The sequence below is a fragment of the Copadichromis virginalis genome, linkage group LG9, assembly GCF_057382275.1.
Source record: "Copadichromis virginalis isolate Kocher_CV1m ecotype Utaka linkage group LG9, C_Virginalis_male_GT1.1, whole genome shotgun sequence".
NCBI classification, from domain to species: domain Eukaryota; kingdom Metazoa; phylum Chordata; class Actinopteri; order Cichliformes; family Cichlidae; genus Copadichromis; species Copadichromis virginalis.
Window position 1 is genome coordinate 10551513 of NC_140626.1, and position 20284 is coordinate 10571796.

General features: G+C 40.4%; 3 protein-coding genes and 1 pseudogene across 3 annotated transcripts; 3 read left to right on the plus strand and 1 right to left on the minus strand.

Annotated features, from left to right (window-relative positions):
* The window catches only part of LOC146701306 (uncharacterized), a 316606-nt pseudogene that overhangs the window by 23895 nt on the left and 272427 nt on the right, over positions 1-20284 (plus strand).
* Positions 6871-10460, minus strand: LOC146701310 (transcription factor 7-like 1-B). Its single transcript, XM_085467710.1, has 4 exons — positions 10396-10460; positions 7830-7926; positions 7504-7660; positions 6871-7368 (listed from the first exon to the last, which is right to left on the minus strand). Exons 1-4 carry the CDS (start codon positions 10418-10420, stop codon positions 7234-7236), a joined length of 414 nt encoding a protein of 137 aa, XP_085323836.1. The 5' UTR covers positions 10421-10460; the 3' UTR covers positions 6871-7233.
* Positions 8446-12693, plus strand: LOC146701311 (serine/threonine-protein kinase pim-1-like). Its single transcript, XM_085467641.1, has 9 exons — positions 8446-9000; positions 9409-9651; positions 9786-9938; positions 10060-10154; positions 10292-10339; positions 10443-10661; positions 11677-11857; positions 11944-12114; positions 12204-12693. The coding sequence occupies exons 1-9, from the start codon at positions 8940-8942 to the stop codon at positions 12293-12295; spliced, it is 1263 nt and encodes a 420-aa protein (XP_085323767.1). The 5' UTR covers positions 8446-8939; the 3' UTR covers positions 12296-12693.
* Positions 15295-19455, plus strand: LOC146701312 (serine/threonine-protein kinase pim-1-like). Its single transcript, XM_085467645.1, has 9 exons — positions 15295-15764; positions 16173-16415; positions 16550-16702; positions 16824-16918; positions 17056-17103; positions 17207-17425; positions 18441-18621; positions 18708-18878; positions 18968-19455. The coding sequence occupies exons 1-9, from the start codon at positions 15704-15706 to the stop codon at positions 19057-19059; spliced, it is 1263 nt and encodes a 420-aa protein (XP_085323771.1). The 5' UTR covers positions 15295-15703; the 3' UTR covers positions 19060-19455.

A 20284-nucleotide genomic window follows, 5' to 3' on the forward strand; every position in this document is an offset into this window, starting at 1 on the left:
CTCTCTCAGCTTTTCAGCTCCATATTTTTTGCCATTTCTTCCACACTCAACTCTGTTCTACAAGGTGAGCCCACAGTTAATGTAGGAGAGGGCAGGTGGCATTAAGAGATTTGATTGGGCAATCTAGGGCCCAGTTAGTTCTTCCTTTTGGTGAAAGCTGGGCTCTTCAGTTCAGCATGGCACAGCTCCAAAGATTCTGCAACATCAAACCCTCTGTCTGCTAATGTTACATCACCTGGGCTGAGGCAGTCCAGGTAATTGCAACAGTTTCTTGAAATTAGTTAATTCAGATATAAACAGAGTGACAGTTTACAGATTCAAACATGTCTCAGAGAAAACAGAAAAAAAACAGTAAAGCCCAACTCTCCTCTTTGTGATCAGGAAGACAAAATTCAACTTCCTGATCAAGTAGACAAATCATTCAACCAGCTTCTAGAAAAGGAAGATATTCAAAAGTTGAAAGAAATGGAACTCCTAGACAGGGAAGAAACTTTGAGCTCCAAGCAAAGCTTGATAAAGCACTAGAAAAACTAGTGCTGAAGGACAAAAAGAATCAGGAGCTGCAAGTAAAGCTTGATGAAAGACCGCACACAAATGAAGAGTTTCTTCAAGAAAAAAGGCTACAGGAGATAAAACAGAAGGAAATGGATTTCAAGCTCCAGGACATGGAGAAACACAACAAAGGCTTGCAAATCAAGCTTAATGAAGCTCTGCAAAAAATGAAAGAACTCCTCCAAGAAAAACAACAACAGGACATGAAGCAGTGCAAACTCCAAGGCATGGAGGAAAAATACAAAGCGCTTCAGGTAAAGCTTGATAAAACACTGAACAAAAATAAAGAGTTGCTTCAAGAACAAAAGCAACAAGAAATTAAACAGAAACAAACGGACTGCAAGCTTGAAGACGTGCAGGAAAAATACACAGCGCTGAAAATGAAACTTGATAAAGCACTGCAAAGAAATAAAGATTTCCTTCAAGAGAAAGAACAGCAAGACATGAAACAGAAACATCTGGATTGCAAACTTCAGAACATCGAGAAACACAACGAAGGCTCGCAAGTAATGCTTGATGAAGCTCTGCAAAAGAATAAAGAAATCCTTGAAGAGAAAGAAAAACTGGACCAGAGAGACACGCAGTGCCAACTCCAAGGTGTGCAGGAACAATACGGAGCGCTGCAGGTAAAGCTTGATGAAACACTGCACAAATATCAAGAGCTGCTTCAAGACCAAGAACAACAGGAAATAAAGCAGAAAGAAGACAAAGAAATTCTCCAGGACTTTGAGAGGAAAAACCAAAACCTGCAAGAACTTTATAACAAACTGAACTACAAAACACCTGAACTGGAAGAGGAAAAGGAAAAACTGCAAAACCAATGCTCAGAGATGCAGAGTAAGCTCAATGACATGCTGAGAAAAAACACAGAAGTCGAGGAACTTTCAGACAACGTGAAGTGCAAAAACACTGAGATGCAGGTGCTAAAGCAACAACTAGAGAAAACAAACGAAGACCTGCAGTGTTCACTTCAAGAAATCGAGAGCAGAAGTCAGCAGTTGGAAGACACGCACAACAAATTACAACAGAGTTATACAGAGCTGCACGAGGCAAAGCTAATGCAGGAGGCAACATCTAAAGAAATGAAAGAAAGGCTCGAAGACAAACAAGCCAAATTAGAAGAAGTGGAGAAAACATGCAAGAGACTTGAGCAGGAGAATGCAGAAACAATCGATCAGTTGAGAACCCTCATCCTAGAGAAAAAAGTGCTCGTGGAAAAGCTCATGGAAAAGAAGAAAAAACGCTTCTGCTTCTTCTGGAGGAGGGACACTCCTGCTTTTTCTACTTTTTCTACTTTTTCTACTGCTAATGTCACCTCGTCTTCCTCCACCTCTGTTCCATCTTAATTTTCACCTCTCCTCTCTCTTTCTCTCCCTTTCTCTCCTGACACCTCTCCCTCCCCTGTCTCCCTTTAACTCCTATCACCTGTCCCATCTCCCCCCCCCCCCCCCCCTCTCTCTCTTTTCACCCTCACCCTCCAACCAGTCCCGACAGTTGACTGCCTCCTCTAGAGCCTGGTTCTGTCATAGGTTTCTTCCTTTAAAGGGAGTTTTTCCTATCCACTGTCGCACCTAGTGCTTGCTCAGAGGGGATTGTTGGGGTTTTCTCTCCTCTATCTCTTTCCTCCTTTCTATCCCTTTCCTTTACCTTCTTCTTTAAAACCCCTCCCCCCTTTCTATTTCCTCAATAATTTAATAATAAACACAATTGGCAAAATTTTAAAAAGTCAGATCAATGTCTTCATTCAAGAATGAATTGTCTTTGTCACGGGGTCATGTGTATTTTGTGTTTTCCTCGGGCTGGTGATCCTTGCAGTTGTTGAGCCCAAGAGTCCAGATTTTTAGTGTTTTAATCACATTTAGTGTTACATTTTAGATCACAACAAAAGGATATCCACAATTTAGGATTCAGGCATTTGTCTTTTTCAATATCATAATCATTCTATGATTGAGTCGGTTACAGAAGCAGCAGTTAGCAGCAATAACTTCAATTCATCAACATTTGCAAGCATTTCTTTATACACAGCATTTCTGTCAGGTTGAGGTCTGGACTTCCATGCAGTAGATTTGCTGCTGTGCTTGGGCTCATTATCCTGTTGCATGGCCTAATTTAGGAGAAGCTTCAGCTGTTGGACAGACGGCCTCACATTTGACTCTAGAAAACTTTGGCATACAGAGGAGTTCGTGGACTGCAAGGTGCTTATTGCTTGTGTCTGCAGAACAAGCTCAAATCACCACAATTGAACCAGCGTACTTGACAGTGGATTTGAGGTGTTTGTGCTGTGTTTGATTTTTGCTGAAGTTACTGCTGTGCATTATGACCAAACCTCCACTTTAGTCTCATCTTTTAAAAATATGTTGCTCCAGAAGCTTTCAAGGGCAAATTTGCAAACCTCAACTGAGTTGTTGTGTTCTCTTTAGAGACAAGAAGCTTTCTCCTGGCAGCCCTTCCAGACCAACCATACTTGTTTTGTCTTTTTCTAATTAAACTGTCTTGAACATTAACATGCTGTTTAAGGCCTGTAGAGGCTCAGATGCAGCTCTTGGGTATTGTGCAGTTTCTGTGAGCACTGAACAGTCTTTGTGGTGGATCTGAATGCTCCAGACTAGCAAACTTGCTCATGGTCAGTTAATCAAGTGCATAGAGCCCTGTGATGAATTTTCACATTTACTCTGTGAATCTTCATTCTTCTAGCTAGTCTTTACTCTTCTAGAAGCTTTCTTTGCTCAGACGTCTGCAGCATTGAATCTATGTCTTCTCCACTGCTATTCCAAACAAGGTGCTGATGCAGGGGTCATTAGCACAGTAAGATTTAAGTGCACAAAATGTTCACATCATAATAGTAATAATAATTAGAGGAGAGTATTATGTAGTCCAAGAAGTGTGTGGCGAAGTTTTCAGTGCGGAGGAGGGAACCATGGTGTTCAGGAGCCAAACTGCTTTGGGGGAAAATGCTATTGCACAATCTTGCCGACCTGCTCCTGATGACGCAGTCGTCTTCTGGAGGGAAGTGTGGTAAACAGTTGATGGGAAGGGTGATGCGGGTCAGCCATGATGCTAGTGGCTTTCCCAGTGAGGTGTAAATATCCTGTAGACTGGGTAGAGAGCTGCCAATAACACGCTGTGCGGTCCACACAATCCTCTGGAGGGCTCTGCGATTGGACGCATGACAGTTTTCATACCAGACTGTGATGCAGCGGGTTAGGATGCTCTGCATGGTACCTCTGTAGAAAGTATTAAAGATGGGTTTGGGGATGTGCACCTTCTTCAGTCGTCTCTTAAAATGCAGTCGCTGCTGAGCTCTTTTAGTCACTGATTTGGTGTTGCTGGTCCAGGACAGGTCCAGGGGCGGATCTAGAGAAATTTTTCCAGGCTGGCATGGAAATCAAATGGGGTGGCAAAATCAAAGCCTTGTTTTAAAGACATATGCAGGTGTTACATATGATTAATATACATTAAGCATATGTTTCATATAAATATGGTCTATAACTTAATTATTTTCTATAGCCCACATAATTAAACATTTCAGTTACATAAAATGTGTGTACTGTATAGCCTGTATAATAAATAAATATGTAACCAATAAGTATAAAATCCAGAAAGCTACACAACACTGGGCGGGGGCTCATTTCCAAACACAAGTCTAACTTAAGTTTCATACTGTTTTTGTTAGAAAAAAAATCAAATTGTACTGACTACTACTGCCAGAAAGCTGCACTGTCACAAACAATTATTGAAACCTCATTTTTCATGATTTGTTGGGTCAATATTCTGAGGTCCAAAATATAATTGGCCATTTTTGGCTGCTTTTGATTGTTGTTGTTTTTTTACCTTGTCTTTCTTGGTATCATTCTTTTCAGCACAACCTCACACGTCCAAATTTACAGTTATTAAAACAACTGGTCTGAAATCACACAAACACATAAAACCCTAGTAGTAGTTATATTTTCTCTTTACTATAAAAACCACAGACATGTTTAGTAAATTATTTTCATAACTTGAAATGCAAATATAAGTGGTAATTTTTTTTTAAAATTAATATTAAACAAAAATTTTGTAAATAATAATGTTATATACAACTATTCATCTAAAAATGCAGGCAATGCATCTGGGGTTCTTATTTTTATTTTTTTGCACAGCCATTTTAAAAATACTACAACAATCAGGTGTCACAATAAGACGCCCCACAAATTATTTGTGCCAGTAAAAAAAAAAAATGTCAACCACAAGACAGAGAAGAACATCACAGGGAGAAACCCTGCAGGCCTGACAGCAGGTGTATCGCTCATTCTGTTTTCCACCTGGAGACAGTGTTCACACGGCATTCTGCCTGTGTAACTTGTGTAACTACACAAGTTAACACAATTCAATTCAATTCAATTTTATTTATATAGCGCCAAATCACAACAAAAGTCGCCTCAAGGCGCTTCATAGATACAGAGAAAAACCCAACAATCATATGACCCCCTATGAGCAAGCACTTGGGCGACAGTGGGAAGGAAAAACTCCCTTTTAACAGGAAGAAACCTCCAGCTGAACCAGGCTCAGGGAGGGGCGGGGCCATCTGCTGCGACCGGTTGGGGTGAGAGAAGGAAAACAGGATAAAAGACATGCTGTGGAAGAGAGACAGAGGTTAATAACAGATATGATTCAATGCAGAGAGGTCTATTAACTCATACTGAGTGAGAAAGGTGACTGGAAAGGAAAAACTCAATGCATCATGGGAATCCCCGGCAGCCTACGTCTATTGCAGCATAACTAAGGGAGGATTCAAGGTCACCTGGTCCAGCCCTAACTATATGCTTTAGCAAAGAGGAAAGTTTTAAGCCTAATCTTGAAAGTAGAGATAGTGTCTGTCTCCCGAATCCAAACTGGAAGCTGGTTCCACAGAAGAGGGGCTGTAGTCGCAAATTTTGAAGCCATCCTGATAATCTTCTTCCACCAACGATGTGGAGATCCAACCCTTTTAGATCCAATTAAAATCAAGACAGTCAAAAAGATGCTCTGTAAAAGAGTAGAAAAAATAGATACAGACATGTGCTGCATGAAAGACGTTAGGGAAGGTTAGTTAGCTGGAGAGCGAGTTAGGCAGGAGAACTCTCAGCAGCATTAACTGCCCTGTTACTGCACCACCTTAATAAACCATGGTGAAGCAAAATGTCTTGTGCTTAAGACTCTACATGAAAGTTAAAATATATATGTTCAGTGCACATAGATATATAGTGTATAGTTATACATATCACACAAAAATCCACCACATTTCCCCTTGTGGTACCTGGAGGTACCACCTAAAAAGACCCAATGACTAAAGAAGAACAAAAATCGTGAAAACGAATGCGTGCGCTGTTTTTTTGCTAACATACTTTAAAGCAAGCTCTAAATAGAATATAAGAATTTGTATAAAGATCCCACACAGTTGTTGCTCTATTGAATAAACCCCAGAAACCTCATAGTCATCAACATAACATTCTTCCAACGCTTCATTTCTCTTAGTCAATTAATTTAAGACTAATTGATTCCTCTTCATTTGCAAATCATACTACACAGTATCCTTATCAGAATACTCAAGAAACTTAAAACTAGCCTAATTACAGTAAAATGAAAGTGAGGCATGAAACACATCAGCAGAGACACATAATACATACACGGATTACACAACACCATATGTGACATTAAAAATAATACAATAAAACAATTAATTCCCAATTTTGGATTTCATCTTGGTCAGGTTCAACTTCTTTTTCTGAACAACTTCTCAGTGTGGGCTTTGAAATGTTCTTTGACCATCACTTCATCTTCTTCATCTGACATAAACCCACCAAGAGCATTCTCTTTGTGGGCCGGTACTGCTCACCCGAGTAAACACGAGCTGACATTGACATGAATTAAACATAAAACATTATATACAGTATAAGATTTTGTAAGGTAAACCTAGTTCATACAAATGAAGTAAAGAAAAGTTATTAAAACAAAACGTGCCTTGCTGTTTATTCTTTCAGTGTCCCACAGTAGCACATTTCCTGCTAGGAAAATGTCAGAAGTCACATCATTTCTGTAAATTGGGAAGTAACTGTAATACATCAAGTCACCTCTGTCTCTTGTTACCAGGACTTTTTAAAATGAATGGTGCAACATGGAAAGAGGCCCTACACAAAAGTTTAGCTTTGAGCTCAATATGCGATGATCCTTTCAGCCATGACATCTCTGACATGGGAAACCAGGGAATTTGATTAGAAAATGGTGAAGGATTTTCTTTTCAGTTAGAAACTGGATTTGTGTAACATGTTGGTGAAAAGCCCCCAAAGAAAGCAGCATATGATCAGTCGCTATATTGCATTTAATACAAACGTCCTTCGTGTATCCTTTGAATACAGAACAGATCATTTCTGATATCTATGAGTAAACCCAACGAGCACGTGTCCCAAAAGACCCCACAGTGTTTTTATCTGGCTTTTCCCTGACAGTTAGTGGACACTGACAGATGTGTGCTGAATATGAAAGGAAACAAAAGAACTAAAGAAGGTTTGCAGTGTTAAAAACAAGAACTACATGAAGGTTGTTTCATCCTGCTGTAACTTATGACAGAAGCATCTTTTGTTTGTTTTTTCATTTATTTACACAAAGACAGATGTTGAAATAACAGGAGTAACAGTTTAATTCAATTGAAATCAGTCCAATCGTCTATAATGAAATTATTGTTGGACATACATAGTTTTCTTTGGTCGACCAGGCTGGATGCTCTTTGGCATGATTCTGTCTTTCTGTTTCAGCCTGCTTGAAATATCTGGCTTTCTGGTCGTTTGAAAGCGACTTCCACTGTGGACAGAAGATCATAAGAACACACTGTGAGCACTGCTACTACACATAACTACAGGACAGCTGGGACACATGCAAAAACATGAGCAGACAACATTAACAGATGCATAAATGTATGCAGAGTTACACACTTACTCTCTGTCCCACCACTGCATTTACGGCTGCATTTTCAGGGATGTTGAGTTCAGCAATGACCTTTGGCCTCTGCTCTTTGAGATAGAGCATGAAGGCATTTGGAGGCTTCTTGACGTATGGCCCATCTTCATCCTGCTGGGCTGGGCACTTTCTTTTTCTTCAGGAATAAAACACAGAGTAAGAGCACATGTTAGCACTGTGTACAACTGTGAGGGAAGCAGTTCAAAAACACGAGACAAGCTGTAAAACTGAATGAAATCAGGCACCATTAATGGATCATTACAATAATTCCTGCAGACATCTGCAAACAAATGACAGATACTTGCAGATCAGTGAACCAAAGCAGCAGAGCAAACTTAGTTTGGAGTGGAGGTGTTAGGTGGAGGAGCAGGAGTGACATACTCATACATCTGTACACCGTTCCTACACAGATGAAGGGAGACAGATATGAGATAACAGGAAGAAGTTATGAATATAGAGATGTTCAGCAGCTGTGTTCACTCCAGTGTTTGTGTGTTTTACGTACAGTACTCCAACAGGACGCAGGTTCTGGAGCACACAAAACACACAACAGGTGACGAGACAAGCTGCAATACTATCATCTATCCACTAGGTGGAAGAATTGATCAGTAGAAAGAGGAGATGTGCTCAAAACGACATTCATACATAGATTTATTCTTCTTAGTTAGTCTTAAGAATTAGGATTCACTGACAGTGAAGAAGTTTCAGACGTGCACTCGCGTTTCCCCTTTTGCCTTTTCCTGCTCCAGCCAAGTCCTCCGCCTGCTCGACATCTCTCCTATTACCTTTTATTACGCTTGCACTCATGCCTTTGCCTTTCACCACTTCAAAACTGCGCCTTCTTCAATATTACCTTCATATGCCCTCTTTGCTTTTCGCCTTCCTCACTACACTAAGTACCATTTTTTAACGCTGTGTACTCACTCTTGCTAAGTACATGTGAACAGATCTTGAAGAAAAAAAACAAAACAAAACATACTTTTCTTTTCTCTTCTGATACTATTGAATGATCCTAACAGAAAAAAACAGAGTTAACACTGACTTAATAAAAAAGTGTTATATTTTATCTCAGATAAACTAGTCAGTGTTTATTAGTGTTTGCTCAACTAGAAGTCTTCATAGTAGCATCCACACATCAAGTCTTTAAACAAATAATGAAAGGATAATGAAAGAAAGTTTAATGTGAAATTACTGAATTATATGAAATGCCAGAGTGTTTTTCTTTAAACTACTTGCCTTTTAGTGATGTCACTAAAAGGCAAGGTTCTAATGTTGTGTTGCCATAGACTCCGGAGTTTACTTTTAAAGCTCACTTACAGAACTGACTTATACAGCTTAGTTAGAAAAGTCAAGCATCCAGACATTTGAAGGACTATTCACTCATTAAGGTGACATTTTCTATTTTAAAAATTAAGATGAAAAAGGAAACAAGAAAAGTTACGACTGAGGCAGATAAGAAAGATCCAGGAGATCAAAGTAAGTAAAAAATAAAATGCCCTAAATAACAGAATGTACATTTCTAACAATGTTGAGGCTCTGTGTATAAAATGATTCATTTTTAGAGGATTTAAATCCTGGTTTTGATTGAAACTAACCTGAGTGCAACATGTCTAATCAAAGAAAGGTTACTGGGGCACTTTGTCTTTTGGTAAAATAATGTGACAAGTTTATTCTTGGACTGAGCAGTGAAAACAGAGCAACAAGTGTCATCAGTATCTAGACTTAGTAGACCTGGTATGGACTCGTTTTGGTGTGTTTTTTATCAAAAGGATAAACTTGTTATTATATTGTAAGCAATACTAATTTAAAATTCAATGACATCAAAATCCTTCTAGTCCTGATGTCGAGCGCTCTTTTTCACTAATGTGTTGTTGTTGTTTATAGATTGTAAGAGCAGGATGGCTAAAAGAAAGGCCAGTCCTGAAAAAACGACCCCCATAAAAAGAAGGAGGGTCACTGAGCAGGCTGGTCCTTCCACCAGCTCAGATGCTCATGTGGTCGGGGGAGTCAAGCGAAAGGTCCAACAAGATGAAGCGGGGACAACCAATACAGCAAAAAAGCGTAAACTTCTTGAGCATGTGAGCGGTGACAAGGGGCAGGCATCTTCCTGGTTGGACACTGGTAAAGGTAGGCTAATTAGTTGAGTGAGGGGTAGATTAAGTGTACATCTGGTTGCTAGTTTGAAGATATTAGTGTTTGGGAGATATTTGTGTCTATTATCTAATAAGCTGATGTGCTTTTGGTGTTTTCCACATCTGCAGACTGCAGCATAGAGATTTCAGAGAGCTGCAGTAAAAACAAAAAGGCTGGCAAAAGGAAAGCTGCGGGAGACACCAGGGACCCACCTAAGAAAAAGAACGTGGACCAGGACAAAACCAAAACCGTTGCCAAAAAGTCAGTGGCTGAACAGAAACGTAAGTAGCAAGCAGCTTAGCTTTTATATTCAGGTGAAGAGCAAAATGAACATTTAGGGTACAGCAGAGAGTAATTTGTGTGACAGCTATAGTAAAACCCAATTTGTGTTTGTCTGTTTAGGTGACTTCCAAGCAAGATACGTGGAGGAGCACCGGCTTGGAGAAGGAGGCTGTGGAGCAGTGTTTGCTGGCTACCGCATAAAGGATCATTTACCAGTAAGTGTTCAGATGGTGGTAGTAAGACAGGCAGTAATGCAGATAAGGGATAATATCGTAAGCTGAGATGTATGCTGTTTTACACCTTTAATGATGTCATACTGAGGAAATGCTCATCAATGCCCTGTGTCTTTTAGGTGGCCATCAAACACATCCCAAAGGGGAAAGTGTACTGCAAAGTGAAGGTAAATGTGCAAGACTTGAATTGTTTTTACATTAGTGGATTGCATGCAGCGTTCACCTGTGGAACGTCTGTGCCTCATCATCCACTTTGTTGAAATATTTCAGGATGATAACGGGAAGAATGTGTCAGTGGAAGTTGCCATCATGCTGAAGCTTGCAGCTGAAGCAGATGGATCAGTGGAAACATCAGCCCCAGTGTCTCTGTTGGAGTGGTTTGACTTTGGCAGAGAGCTGATCCTGGTGATGGAGAGACCTGTCCCCGCTGTGGACCTGGATAAATACATAGAAGAAAATGGAGGATTTTTGCCAGAGGACAAGGCCAAGGCAAGTTGACTTGCCTTAGAAGAGTCTTAGACTGTACATCATTCAATCAAAGCACAGAGTATTAGAGAAACATTAACCCATTGATTGATTATTGTCTTTTTCATCGTTTCCAGGTAGGGCTGGGCTATATCATACCATTCACGGTAATACCGGTGTAATTTTGGGCAACGATAGGAAAATGAAATATCGCGCTAGAATAGGTAAAACGCGCATGCGCAGTGCCTATGTTTACATACGCAGATGGCGGTGACGCAGAAAGAGAAGAGCAAAAGTGGATCGTTGAATGAAACGGATGAACCAGAACTGGTTTGTAAAAATGCTGCAACTTTAGTGGTGTGGAACTGGTTTAGCTTTCGTCCGTCAGATACACAACAAAGCACGATTTTTGGTAGCGCATGCTAGCGGGCCGCCGTTATTACCGTGTTGTTTGGAAAATACGGCACACTTAAAATCAATCCTTTGATTTTTCTGAAACTCGACAGTGCCCCTTATAATCCCGTGTGCCTTATGTATGAATTCTGGTTGTGTTTACTGACCTCAAAACGATTTTATGTACACGGCGACTTTGCTAAGCTACAAAGCCGCACCGCTCGATGGATTGTCGGAGCATTACGGCTATCGTAGGCAGGCGCCTCGCGGAGTGATACGTACTGCACCTCAACGTGATATTACCGTATTGTGTGTGTATAACCTCTTTTTAAGCTTTGTGGATATTTTACATGGTTATGCTGAGGATATGTCGGCCAATTTCCACTGGAAATGCCTTTTGGTTAAACTGTCAGCGAGGAATTTGCATTTGCACTGTTACATTTTTATATAACTTTAATGCACATAAAAAAACAGCTGCTTGTTTAAGTGAAAATACATTTATGGGGTTTTTTGCACTAATAAAGTTGTGGCGTTGTAAAGTATTTTGTCTAGTGTCAGTTATATCGTCAGTTATATCGTTATCACAACTTTTCAAATGTATATCGTGATAAATATTTTTGGTCATATCGCCCTGCTCTATTTCCAGGTCATTCTGAAGCAGCTGGTTGATGCTGCGAAGCACCTGGAGGATAAACACATCTTTCACCGGGACATCAAGAGTGAGAACATTCTAATTGAGACCGGCTCAGATGTACCGCGTGTTCGTATCATCGACTTTGGACTGAGCTGCTTTGTTAAGGAGCAGTCGCAGTACCGCGTCTTCTATGGTAACATATTCTGCTCTTGCTCTTCACAGATGTCACAATTTTCGCCTTTTGTTTTAGAAGAAATTGCAATTGTGTCTGTTTATTAGGTACAGAAATTTACTCCCCTCCCGAGTGGTACGGGCGCAGTTGCTACAGGTGTGGACCCACCACGGTATGGCAAATGGGAGTGGTTCTGTACGAAGCGCTTCATGCCGGGGACTTTAACACCACGAGCTTCCTCAAAAAGCGCCTGAAATTCAAAAGACATCTGTCCAAAAGTAAGAAAACGTCACACTTCAAGACTGACTGATGGCTTGGACCACTGGAACTATCATCTTCATGTTTTTTCTCTTTCCTTTCTTTCCAGACTGCCGGGATTTCTTGGACGCGTGTTTAACCAAAGTCCCGGAGACGCGGCCGACGCTGGAGGAGCTACAGCATCACACTTGGCTGAGATAAGCCTATCACACACACACACACAAACACACACAATTCAGACGTTATCATTTATGTGTGATGTATGAATTACCTTTCTTTTTTTCAGGAAATAATTTTTTTTAATTGGCCCACTTTAAATTTCAGTGTTTTGGAATTCCTGTAACCCCCCCCAGCCATCCCAGGAAAGGGGATCTCTCTTTGAATGGGCTTTCCCGAGGTTTCTTCCCGTCAGTCTGGCCCCCCCAGGGGAGTTTTTCCTCGTCTTCATAGAGAGCTTGGGCTGGCTCAGGAGCTCCATCAAAACTGTCTTTATTTAATTACTCTAATGTAATCATATACTTTAAAGTAATCAAATAAAAGACAGTAAAAATCTGAAGACTTGAAGTAAACTTCCATTAAAATAAAACTTGTTTAATTCATCTTTGCTGAGGATACTGTGTTATTACTATTTCAAGGATTATGTCAGAACACCGGATACTGGTACCCATCCCTACCCATCACTAGGGAACAGAACAAACCAGACATCAATTACAACAAAAATGACACTGACCCAGCCAGCATGACTCGTCTGCCTTAAGAAATGTTTAGCAATATTACAAATTGGGTGATATGCCTTAAAGTAGCTTCTCATGTGTTCAGCATTGTCAAAGGCTACATTTTAATTAAAACCACAATCTAGTAATGTTCTGTCTTTAACCTTCCTAATTTGTTTTTTGTCCTAACCTAATACTAAATTGCCAGTGAAAACAAAAGTTACATAAATAAAGAAGAGTAAAGAAAATTACGGTCTTTTTTTATTGTAACAGTTTACCAGTGTACAGTTTGGTTTGTGACATATCTATCTAATAGACTCCAATTTGTGCATGTAAATGGAGAGTCCTCTTCACACACTGAGGTTAATTATGGAGTTCCACAGGGTTCAGTGCTAGGACCAATTCTGTTTACATTATACATGTTTCCCCTAGGCAGCATCATTAGAAGACATAGCATAAATTTTCACTGCTATGCAGATGACACCCAGCTCTATCTGTCCATGAAGCCAGATAACACACACCAATGAGTTACACTGCAGGAATGTCTTAAAGACTTAAAGACCTGGATGGCCGCTAACTTTCTGCTTCTTAATTCAGATCAAACTGAGGTTATTGTACTCGTCCCTGAAAAGTTTAGAAATATGGTATCTAACCAGATTCTTACTCTGGATGGCATTACCTTGGCCTCCAGTAACGCTGTGAGGAACCTTGGAGTCATTTTTGACCAGGACATGTCCTTCAACGCACATATTAAACAAATATGTAAGACTGCGTTCTTCCATTTGCGCAACATCTCTAAAATTAGAAATATCCTGTCTCAGAGTGACGCTGAAAAACTAGTTCATGCATTTATTGTGTGAATGTGTGTGTGAATGGGTGGATGACTGGATATGTAAAGCGCTTTGGGGTCCTTAGGGACTAGTAAAGCGCTATATAAATACAGGGCATTTACCATTTATTACTTCCAGGCTGGACGACTGTAATTCATTATTATCAGGATGTCCAAAAAACTCACTGAAAAGCCTTCAGCTGATCCAAAATGCTGCAGCAAGAGTCCTGACAGGGACTAGAAAGAGAGAGCAGATTTCTCCTGTTAAATCCAGAATTGAATTCAAAATCCTGCTCCTCACATACAAGGTCTTAAATAATCAGGCCCCATCTTATCTTAATGACCTTGTAGTACCATATCACCCTATTAGAGCACTTCGCTCTCGCTCTGCAGGCCTACTTGTTGTTCCTAGAGTATTTAAAAGTAGAATGGGAGGGAGAGCCTTCAGTTTTCAGGCCCCTCTTCTGTGGAACCAGCTTCCAGTTTGGATTCAGGAGACAGACACTATCTCTACTTTTAAGATTAGGCTTAAAACTTTCCTTTTTGCTAAAGCATATAGTTAGGGCTGGACCAGGTGACCCTGAATCCTCCCTTAGTTATGCTGCAATAGACGTAGAGTTACACACTTACTCTCTGTCCCACCACTGCATTTACGGCTGCATTTCCAGGGATGTTGAGTTCAGCAATGACCTTTGGCCTCTGCTCTTTGAGATAGAGCATGAAGGCATTTGGCGGCTTCTTGACGTATGGCCCATCTTCATCCTGCTGGGCTGGGCACTTTCTTTTTCTTCAGGAATAAAACACAGAGTAAGAGCACATGTTAGCACTGTGTACAACTGTGAGGGAAGCAGTTCAAAAACACGAGACAAGCTGTAAAACTGAATGAAATCAGGCACCATTAATGGATCATTACAATAATTCCTGCAGACATCTGCAAACAAATGACAGATACTTGCAGATCAGTGAACCAAAGCAGCCGAGCAAACTTAGTTTGGAGTGGAGGTGTTAGGTGGAGGAGCAGGAGTGACATACTCATACATCTGTACACCGTTCCTACACAGATGAAGGGAGACAGATATGAGATAACAGGAAGAAGTTATGAATATAGAGATGTTCAGCAGCTGTGTTCACTCCAGTGTTTGTGTGTTTTACGTACAGTACTCCAACAGGACGCAGGTTCTGGAGCACACAAAACACACAACAGGTGACGAGACAAGCTGCAATACTATCATCTATCCACTAGGTGGAAGAATTGATCAGTAGAAAGAGGAGATGTGCTCAAAACGACATTCATACATAGATTTATTCTTCTTAGTTAGTCTTAAGAATTAGGATTCACTGACAGTGAAGAAGTTTCAGACGTGCACTCGCGTTTCCCCTTTTGCCTTTTCCTGCTCCAGCCAAGTCCTCCGCCTGCTCGACATCTCTCCTATTACCTTTTATTACGCTTGCACTCATGCCTTTGCCTTTCACCACTTCAAAACTGCGCCTTCTTCAATATTACCTTCATATGCTCTCTTTGCTTTTCGCCTTCCTCACTACACTAAGTACCATTTTTTAACGCTGTGTACTCACTCTTGCTAAAGTACATGTGAACAGATCTTGAAGAAAAAAAACAAAACAAAACATACTTTTCTTTTCTCTTCTGATACTATTGAATGATCCTAACAGAAAAAAACAGAGTTAACACTGACTTAATAAAAAAGTGTTATATTTTATCTCAGATAAACTAGTCAGTGTTTATTAGTGTTTGCTCAACTAGAAGTCTTCATAGTAGCATCCACACATCAAGTCTTTAAACAAATAATGAAAGGATAATGAAAGAAAGTTTAATGTGAAATTACTGAATTATATGAAATGCCAGAGTGTTTTTCTTTAAACTACTTGCCTTTTAGTGATGTCACTAAAAGGCAAGGTTCTAATGTTGTGTTGCCATAGACTCCGGAGTTTACTTTTAAAGCTCACTTACAGAACTGACTTATACAGCTTAGTTAGAAAAGTCAAGCATCCAGACATTTGAAGGACTATTCACTCATTAAGGTGACATTTTCTATTTTAAAAATTAAGATGAAAAAGGAAACAAGAAAAGTTACGACTGAGGCAGATAAGAAAGATCCAGGAGATCAAAGTAAGTAAAAAATAAAATGCCCTAAATAACAGAATGTACATTTCTAACAATGTTGAGGCTCTGTGTATAAAATGATTCATTTTTAGAGGATTTAAATCCTGGTTTTGATTGAAACTAACCTGAGTGCAACATGTCTAATCAAAGAAAGGTTACTGGGGCACTTTGTCTTTTGGTAAAATAATGTGACAAGTTTATTCTTGGACTGAGCAGTGAAAACAGAGCAACAAGTGTCATCAGTATCTAGACTTAGTAGACCTGGTATGGACTCGTTTTGGTGTGTTTTTTATCAAAAGGATAAACTTGTTATTATATTGTAAGCAATACTAATTTAAAATTCAATGACATCAAAATCCTTCTAGTCCTGATGTCGAGCGCTCTTTTTCACTAATGTGTTGTTGTTGTTTATAGATTGTAAGAGCAGGATGGCTAAAAGAAAGGCCAGTCCTGAAAAAACGACCCCCATAAAAAGAAGGAGGGTCACTGAGCAGGCTGGTCCTTCCACCAGCTCAGATGCTCATGTGGTCGGGGGAGTCAAGCGAAAGGTCCAACAAGATGAAGCGGGGACAACCAATACAGCAAAAAAGCGTAAACTTCTTGAGCATGTGAGCGGTGACAAGGGGCAGGCATCTTCCTGGTTGGACACTGGTAAAGGTAGGCTAATTAGTTGAGTGAGGGGTAGATTAAGTGTACATCTGGTTGCTAGTTTGAAGATATTAGTGTTTGGGAGATATTTGTGTCTATTATCTAATAAGCTGATGTGCTTTTGGTGTTTTCCACATCTGCAGACTGCAGCATAGAGATTTCAGAGAGCTGCAGTAAAAACAAAAAGGCTGGCAAAAGGAAAGCTGCGGGAGACACCAGGGACCCACCTAAGAAAAAGAACGTGGACCAGGACAAAACCAAAACCGTTGCCAAAAAGTCAGTGGCTGAACAGAAACGTAAGTAGCAAGCAGCTTAGCTTTTATATTCAGGTGAAGAGCAAAATGAACATTTAGGGTACAGCAGAGAGTAATTTGTGTGACAGCTGTAGTAAAACCCAATTTGTGTTTGTCTGTTTAGGTGACTTCCAAGCAAGATACGTGGAGGAGCACCGGCTTGGAGAAGGAGGCTGTGGAGCAGTGTTTGCTGGCTACCGCATAAAGGATCATTTACCAGTAAGTGTTCAGATGGTGGTAGTAAGACAGGCAGTAATGCAGATAAGGGATAATATCGTAAGCTGAGATGTATGCTGTTTTACACCTTTAATGATGTCATACTGAGGAAATGCTCATCAATGCCCTGTGTCTTTTAGGTGGCCATCAAACACATCCCAAAGGGGAAAGTGTACTGCAAAGTGAAGGTAAATGTGCAAGACTTGAATTGTTTTTACATTAGTGGATTGCATGCAGCGTTCACCTGTGGAACGTCTGTGCCTCATCATCCACTTTGTTGAAATATTTCAGGATGATAACGGGAAGAATGTGTCAGTGGAAGTTGCCATCATGCTGAAGCTTGCAGCTGAAGCAGATGGATCAGTGGAAACATCAGCCCCAGTGTCTCTGTTGGAGTGGTTTGACTTTGGCAGAGAGCTGATCCTGGTGATGGAGAGACCTGTCCCCGCTGTGGACCTGGATAAATACATAGAAGAAAATGGAGGATTTTTGCCAGAGGACAAGGCCAAGGCAAGTTGACTTGCCTTAGAAGAGTCTTAGACTGTACATCATTCAATCAAAGCACAGAGTATTAGAGAAACATTAACCCATTGATTGATTATTGTCTTTTTCATCGTTTCCAGGTAGGGCTGGGCTATATCATACCATTCACGGTAATACCGGTGTAATTTTGGGCAACGATAGGAAAATGAAATATCGCGCTAGAATAGGTAAAACGCGCATGCGCAGTGCCTATGTTTACATACGCAGATGGCGGTGACGCAGAAAGAGAAGAGCAAAAGTGGATCGTTGAATGAAACGGATGAACCAGAACTGGTTTGTAAAAATGCTGCAACTTTAGTGGTGTGGAACTGGTTTAGCTTTCGTCCGTCAGATACACAACAAAGCACGATTTTTGGTAGCGCATGCTAGCGGGCCGCCGTTATTACCGTGTTGTTTGGAAAATACGGCACACTTAAAATCAATCCTTTGATTTTTCTGAAACTCGACAGTGCCCCTTATAATCCCGTGTGCCTTATGTATGAATTCTGGTTGTGTTTACTGACCTCAAAACGATTTTATGTACACGGCGACTTTGCTAAGCTACAAAGCCGCACCGCTCGATGGATTGTCGGAGCATTACGGCTATCGTAGGCAGGCGCCTCGCGGAGTGATACGTACTGCACCTCAACGTGATATTACCGTATTGTGTGTGTATAACCTCTTTTTAAGCTTTGTGGATATTTTACATGGTTATGCTGAGGATATGTCGGCCAATTTCCACTGGAAATGCCTTTTGGTTAAACTGTCAGCGAGGAATTTGCATTTGCACTGTTACATTTTTATATAACTTTAATGCACATAAAAAAACAGCTGCTTGTTTAAGTGAAAATACATTTATGGGGTTTTTTGCACTAATAAAGTTGTGGCGTTGTAAAGTATTTTGTCTAGTGTCAGTTATATCGTCAGTTATATCGTTATCACAACTTTTCAAATGTATATCGTGATAAATATTTTTGGTCATATCGCCCTGCTCTATTTCCAGGTCATTCTGAAGCAGCTGGTTGATGCTGCGAAGCACCTGGAGGATAAACACATCTTTCACCGGGACATCAAGAGTGAGAACATTCTAATTGAGACCGGCTCAGATGTACCGCGTGTTCGTATCATCGACTTTGGACTGAGCTGCTTTGTTAAGGAGCAGTCGCAGTACCGCGTCTTCTATGGTAACATATTCTGCTCTTGCTCTTCACAGATGTCACAATTTTCGCCTTTTGTTTTAGAAGAAATTGCAATTGTGTCTGTTTATTAGGTACAGAAATTTACTCCCCTCCCGAGTGGTACGGGCGCAGTTGCTACAGGTGTGGACCCACCACGGTATGGCAAATGGGAGTGGTTCTGTACGAAGCGCTTCATGCCGGGGACTTTAACACCACGAGCTTCCTCAAAAAGCGCCTGAAATTCAAAAGACATCTGTCCAAAAGTAAGAAAACGTCACACTTCAAGACTGACTGATGGCTTGGACCACTGGAACTATCATCTTCATGTTTTTTCTCTTTCCTTTCTTTCCAGACTGCCGGGATTTCTTGGACGCGTGTTTAACCAAAGTCCCGGAGACGCGGCCGACGCTGGAGGAGCTACAGCATCACACTTGGCTGAGATAAGCCTATCACACACACACACAAACACACACAATTCAGACGTTATCATTTATGTGTGATGTATGAATTACCTTTCTTTTTTTCAGGAAATAATTTTTTTTAATTGGCCCACTTTAAATTTCAGTGTTTTGGAATTCCTGTAACCCCCCCCAGCCATCCCAGGAAAGGGGATCTCTCTTTGAATGGGCTTTCCCGAGGTTTCTTCCCGTCAGTCTGGCCCCCCCAGGGGAGTTTTTCCTCGTCTTCATAGAGAGCTTGGGCTGGCTCAGGAGCTCCATCAAAACTGTCTTTATTTAATTACTCTAATGTAATCATATACTTTAAAGTAATCAAATAAAAGACAGTAAAAATCTGAAGACTTGAAGTAAACTTCCATTAAAATAAAACTTGTTTAATTCATCTTTGCTGAGGATACTGTGTTATTACTATTTCAAGGATTATGTCAGAACACCGGATACTGGTACCCATCCCTACCCATCACTAGGGAACAGAACAAACCAGACATCAATTACAACAAAAATGACACTGACCCAGCCAGCATGACTCGTCTGCCTTAAGAAATGTTTAGCAATATTACAAATTGGGTGATATGCCTTAAAGTAGCTTCTCATGTGTTCAGCATTGTCAAAGGCTACATTTTAATTAAAACCACAATCTAGTAATGTTCTGTCTTTAACCTTCCTAATTTGTTTTTTGTCCTAACCTAATACTAAATTGCCAGTGAAAACAAAAGTTACATAAATAAAGAAGAGTAAAGAAAATTACGGTCTTTTTTTATTGTAACAGTTTACCAGTGTACAGTTTGGTTTGTGACATATCTATCTAATAGACTCCAATTTGTGCATGTAAATGGAGAGTCCTCTTCACACACTGAGGTTAATTATGGAGTTCCACAGGGTTCAGTGCTAGGACCAATTCTGTTTACATTATACATGTTTCCCCTAGGCAGCATCATTAGAAGACATAGCATAAATTTTCACTGCTATGCAGATGACACCCAGCTCTATCTGTCCATGAAGCCAGATAACACACACCAATGAGTTACACTGCAGGAATGTCTTAAAGACTTAAAGACCTGGATGGCCGCTAACTTTCTGCTTCTTAATTCAGATCAAACTGAGGTTATTGTACTCGTCCCTGAAAAGTTTAGAAATATGGTATCTAACCAGATTCTTACTCTGGATGGCATTACCTTGGCCTCCAGTAACGCTGTGAGGAACCTTGGAGT

What these genes read in the sequence shown, in the direction of transcription:
- LOC146701310 (XM_085467710.1), bottom strand. Translation starts at nt 10,420, where the DNA reads ATGATGAGGCACAGACGTTCCACAG. An exon ending in GAGGCACAGACGTTCCACAG is followed by an intron (nt 7,927 to 10,395) that starts GTGAACGCTGCA and finishes TCATCTGTGTAG; the next exon opens with GAACGGTGTACAGATGTATG. An exon ending in CTGCTTTGGTTCACTGATCT is followed by an intron (nt 7,661 to 7,829) that starts GCAAGTATCTGT and finishes TTATTCCTGAAG; the next exon opens with AAAAAGAAAGTGCCCAGCCC.
- LOC146701311 (XM_085467641.1), top strand. Translation starts at nt 8,940, where the DNA reads ATGAAAAAGGAAACAAGAAAAGTTACGACTGAGGCAGATAAGAAAGAT. An exon ending in GAAAGATCCAGGAGATCAAA is followed by an intron (nt 9,001 to 9,408) that starts GTAAGTAAAAAA and finishes TGTTGTTTATAG; the next exon opens with ATTGTAAGAGCAGGATGGCT. An exon ending in CAAAAGACATCTGTCCAAAA is followed by an intron (nt 12,115 to 12,203) that starts GTAAGAAAACGT and finishes CTTTCTTTCCAG; the next exon opens with ACTGCCGGGATTTCTTGGAC.
- LOC146701312 (XM_085467645.1), top strand. Translation starts at nt 15,704, where the DNA reads ATGAAAAAGGAAACAAGAAAAGTTACGACTGAGGCAGATAAGAAAGAT. An exon ending in GCATAAAGGATCATTTACCA is followed by an intron (nt 16,919 to 17,055) that starts GTAAGTGTTCAG and finishes TGTGTCTTTTAG; the next exon opens with GTGGCCATCAAACACATCCC. An exon ending in CAAAAGACATCTGTCCAAAA is followed by an intron (nt 18,879 to 18,967) that starts GTAAGAAAACGT and finishes CTTTCTTTCCAG; the next exon opens with ACTGCCGGGATTTCTTGGAC.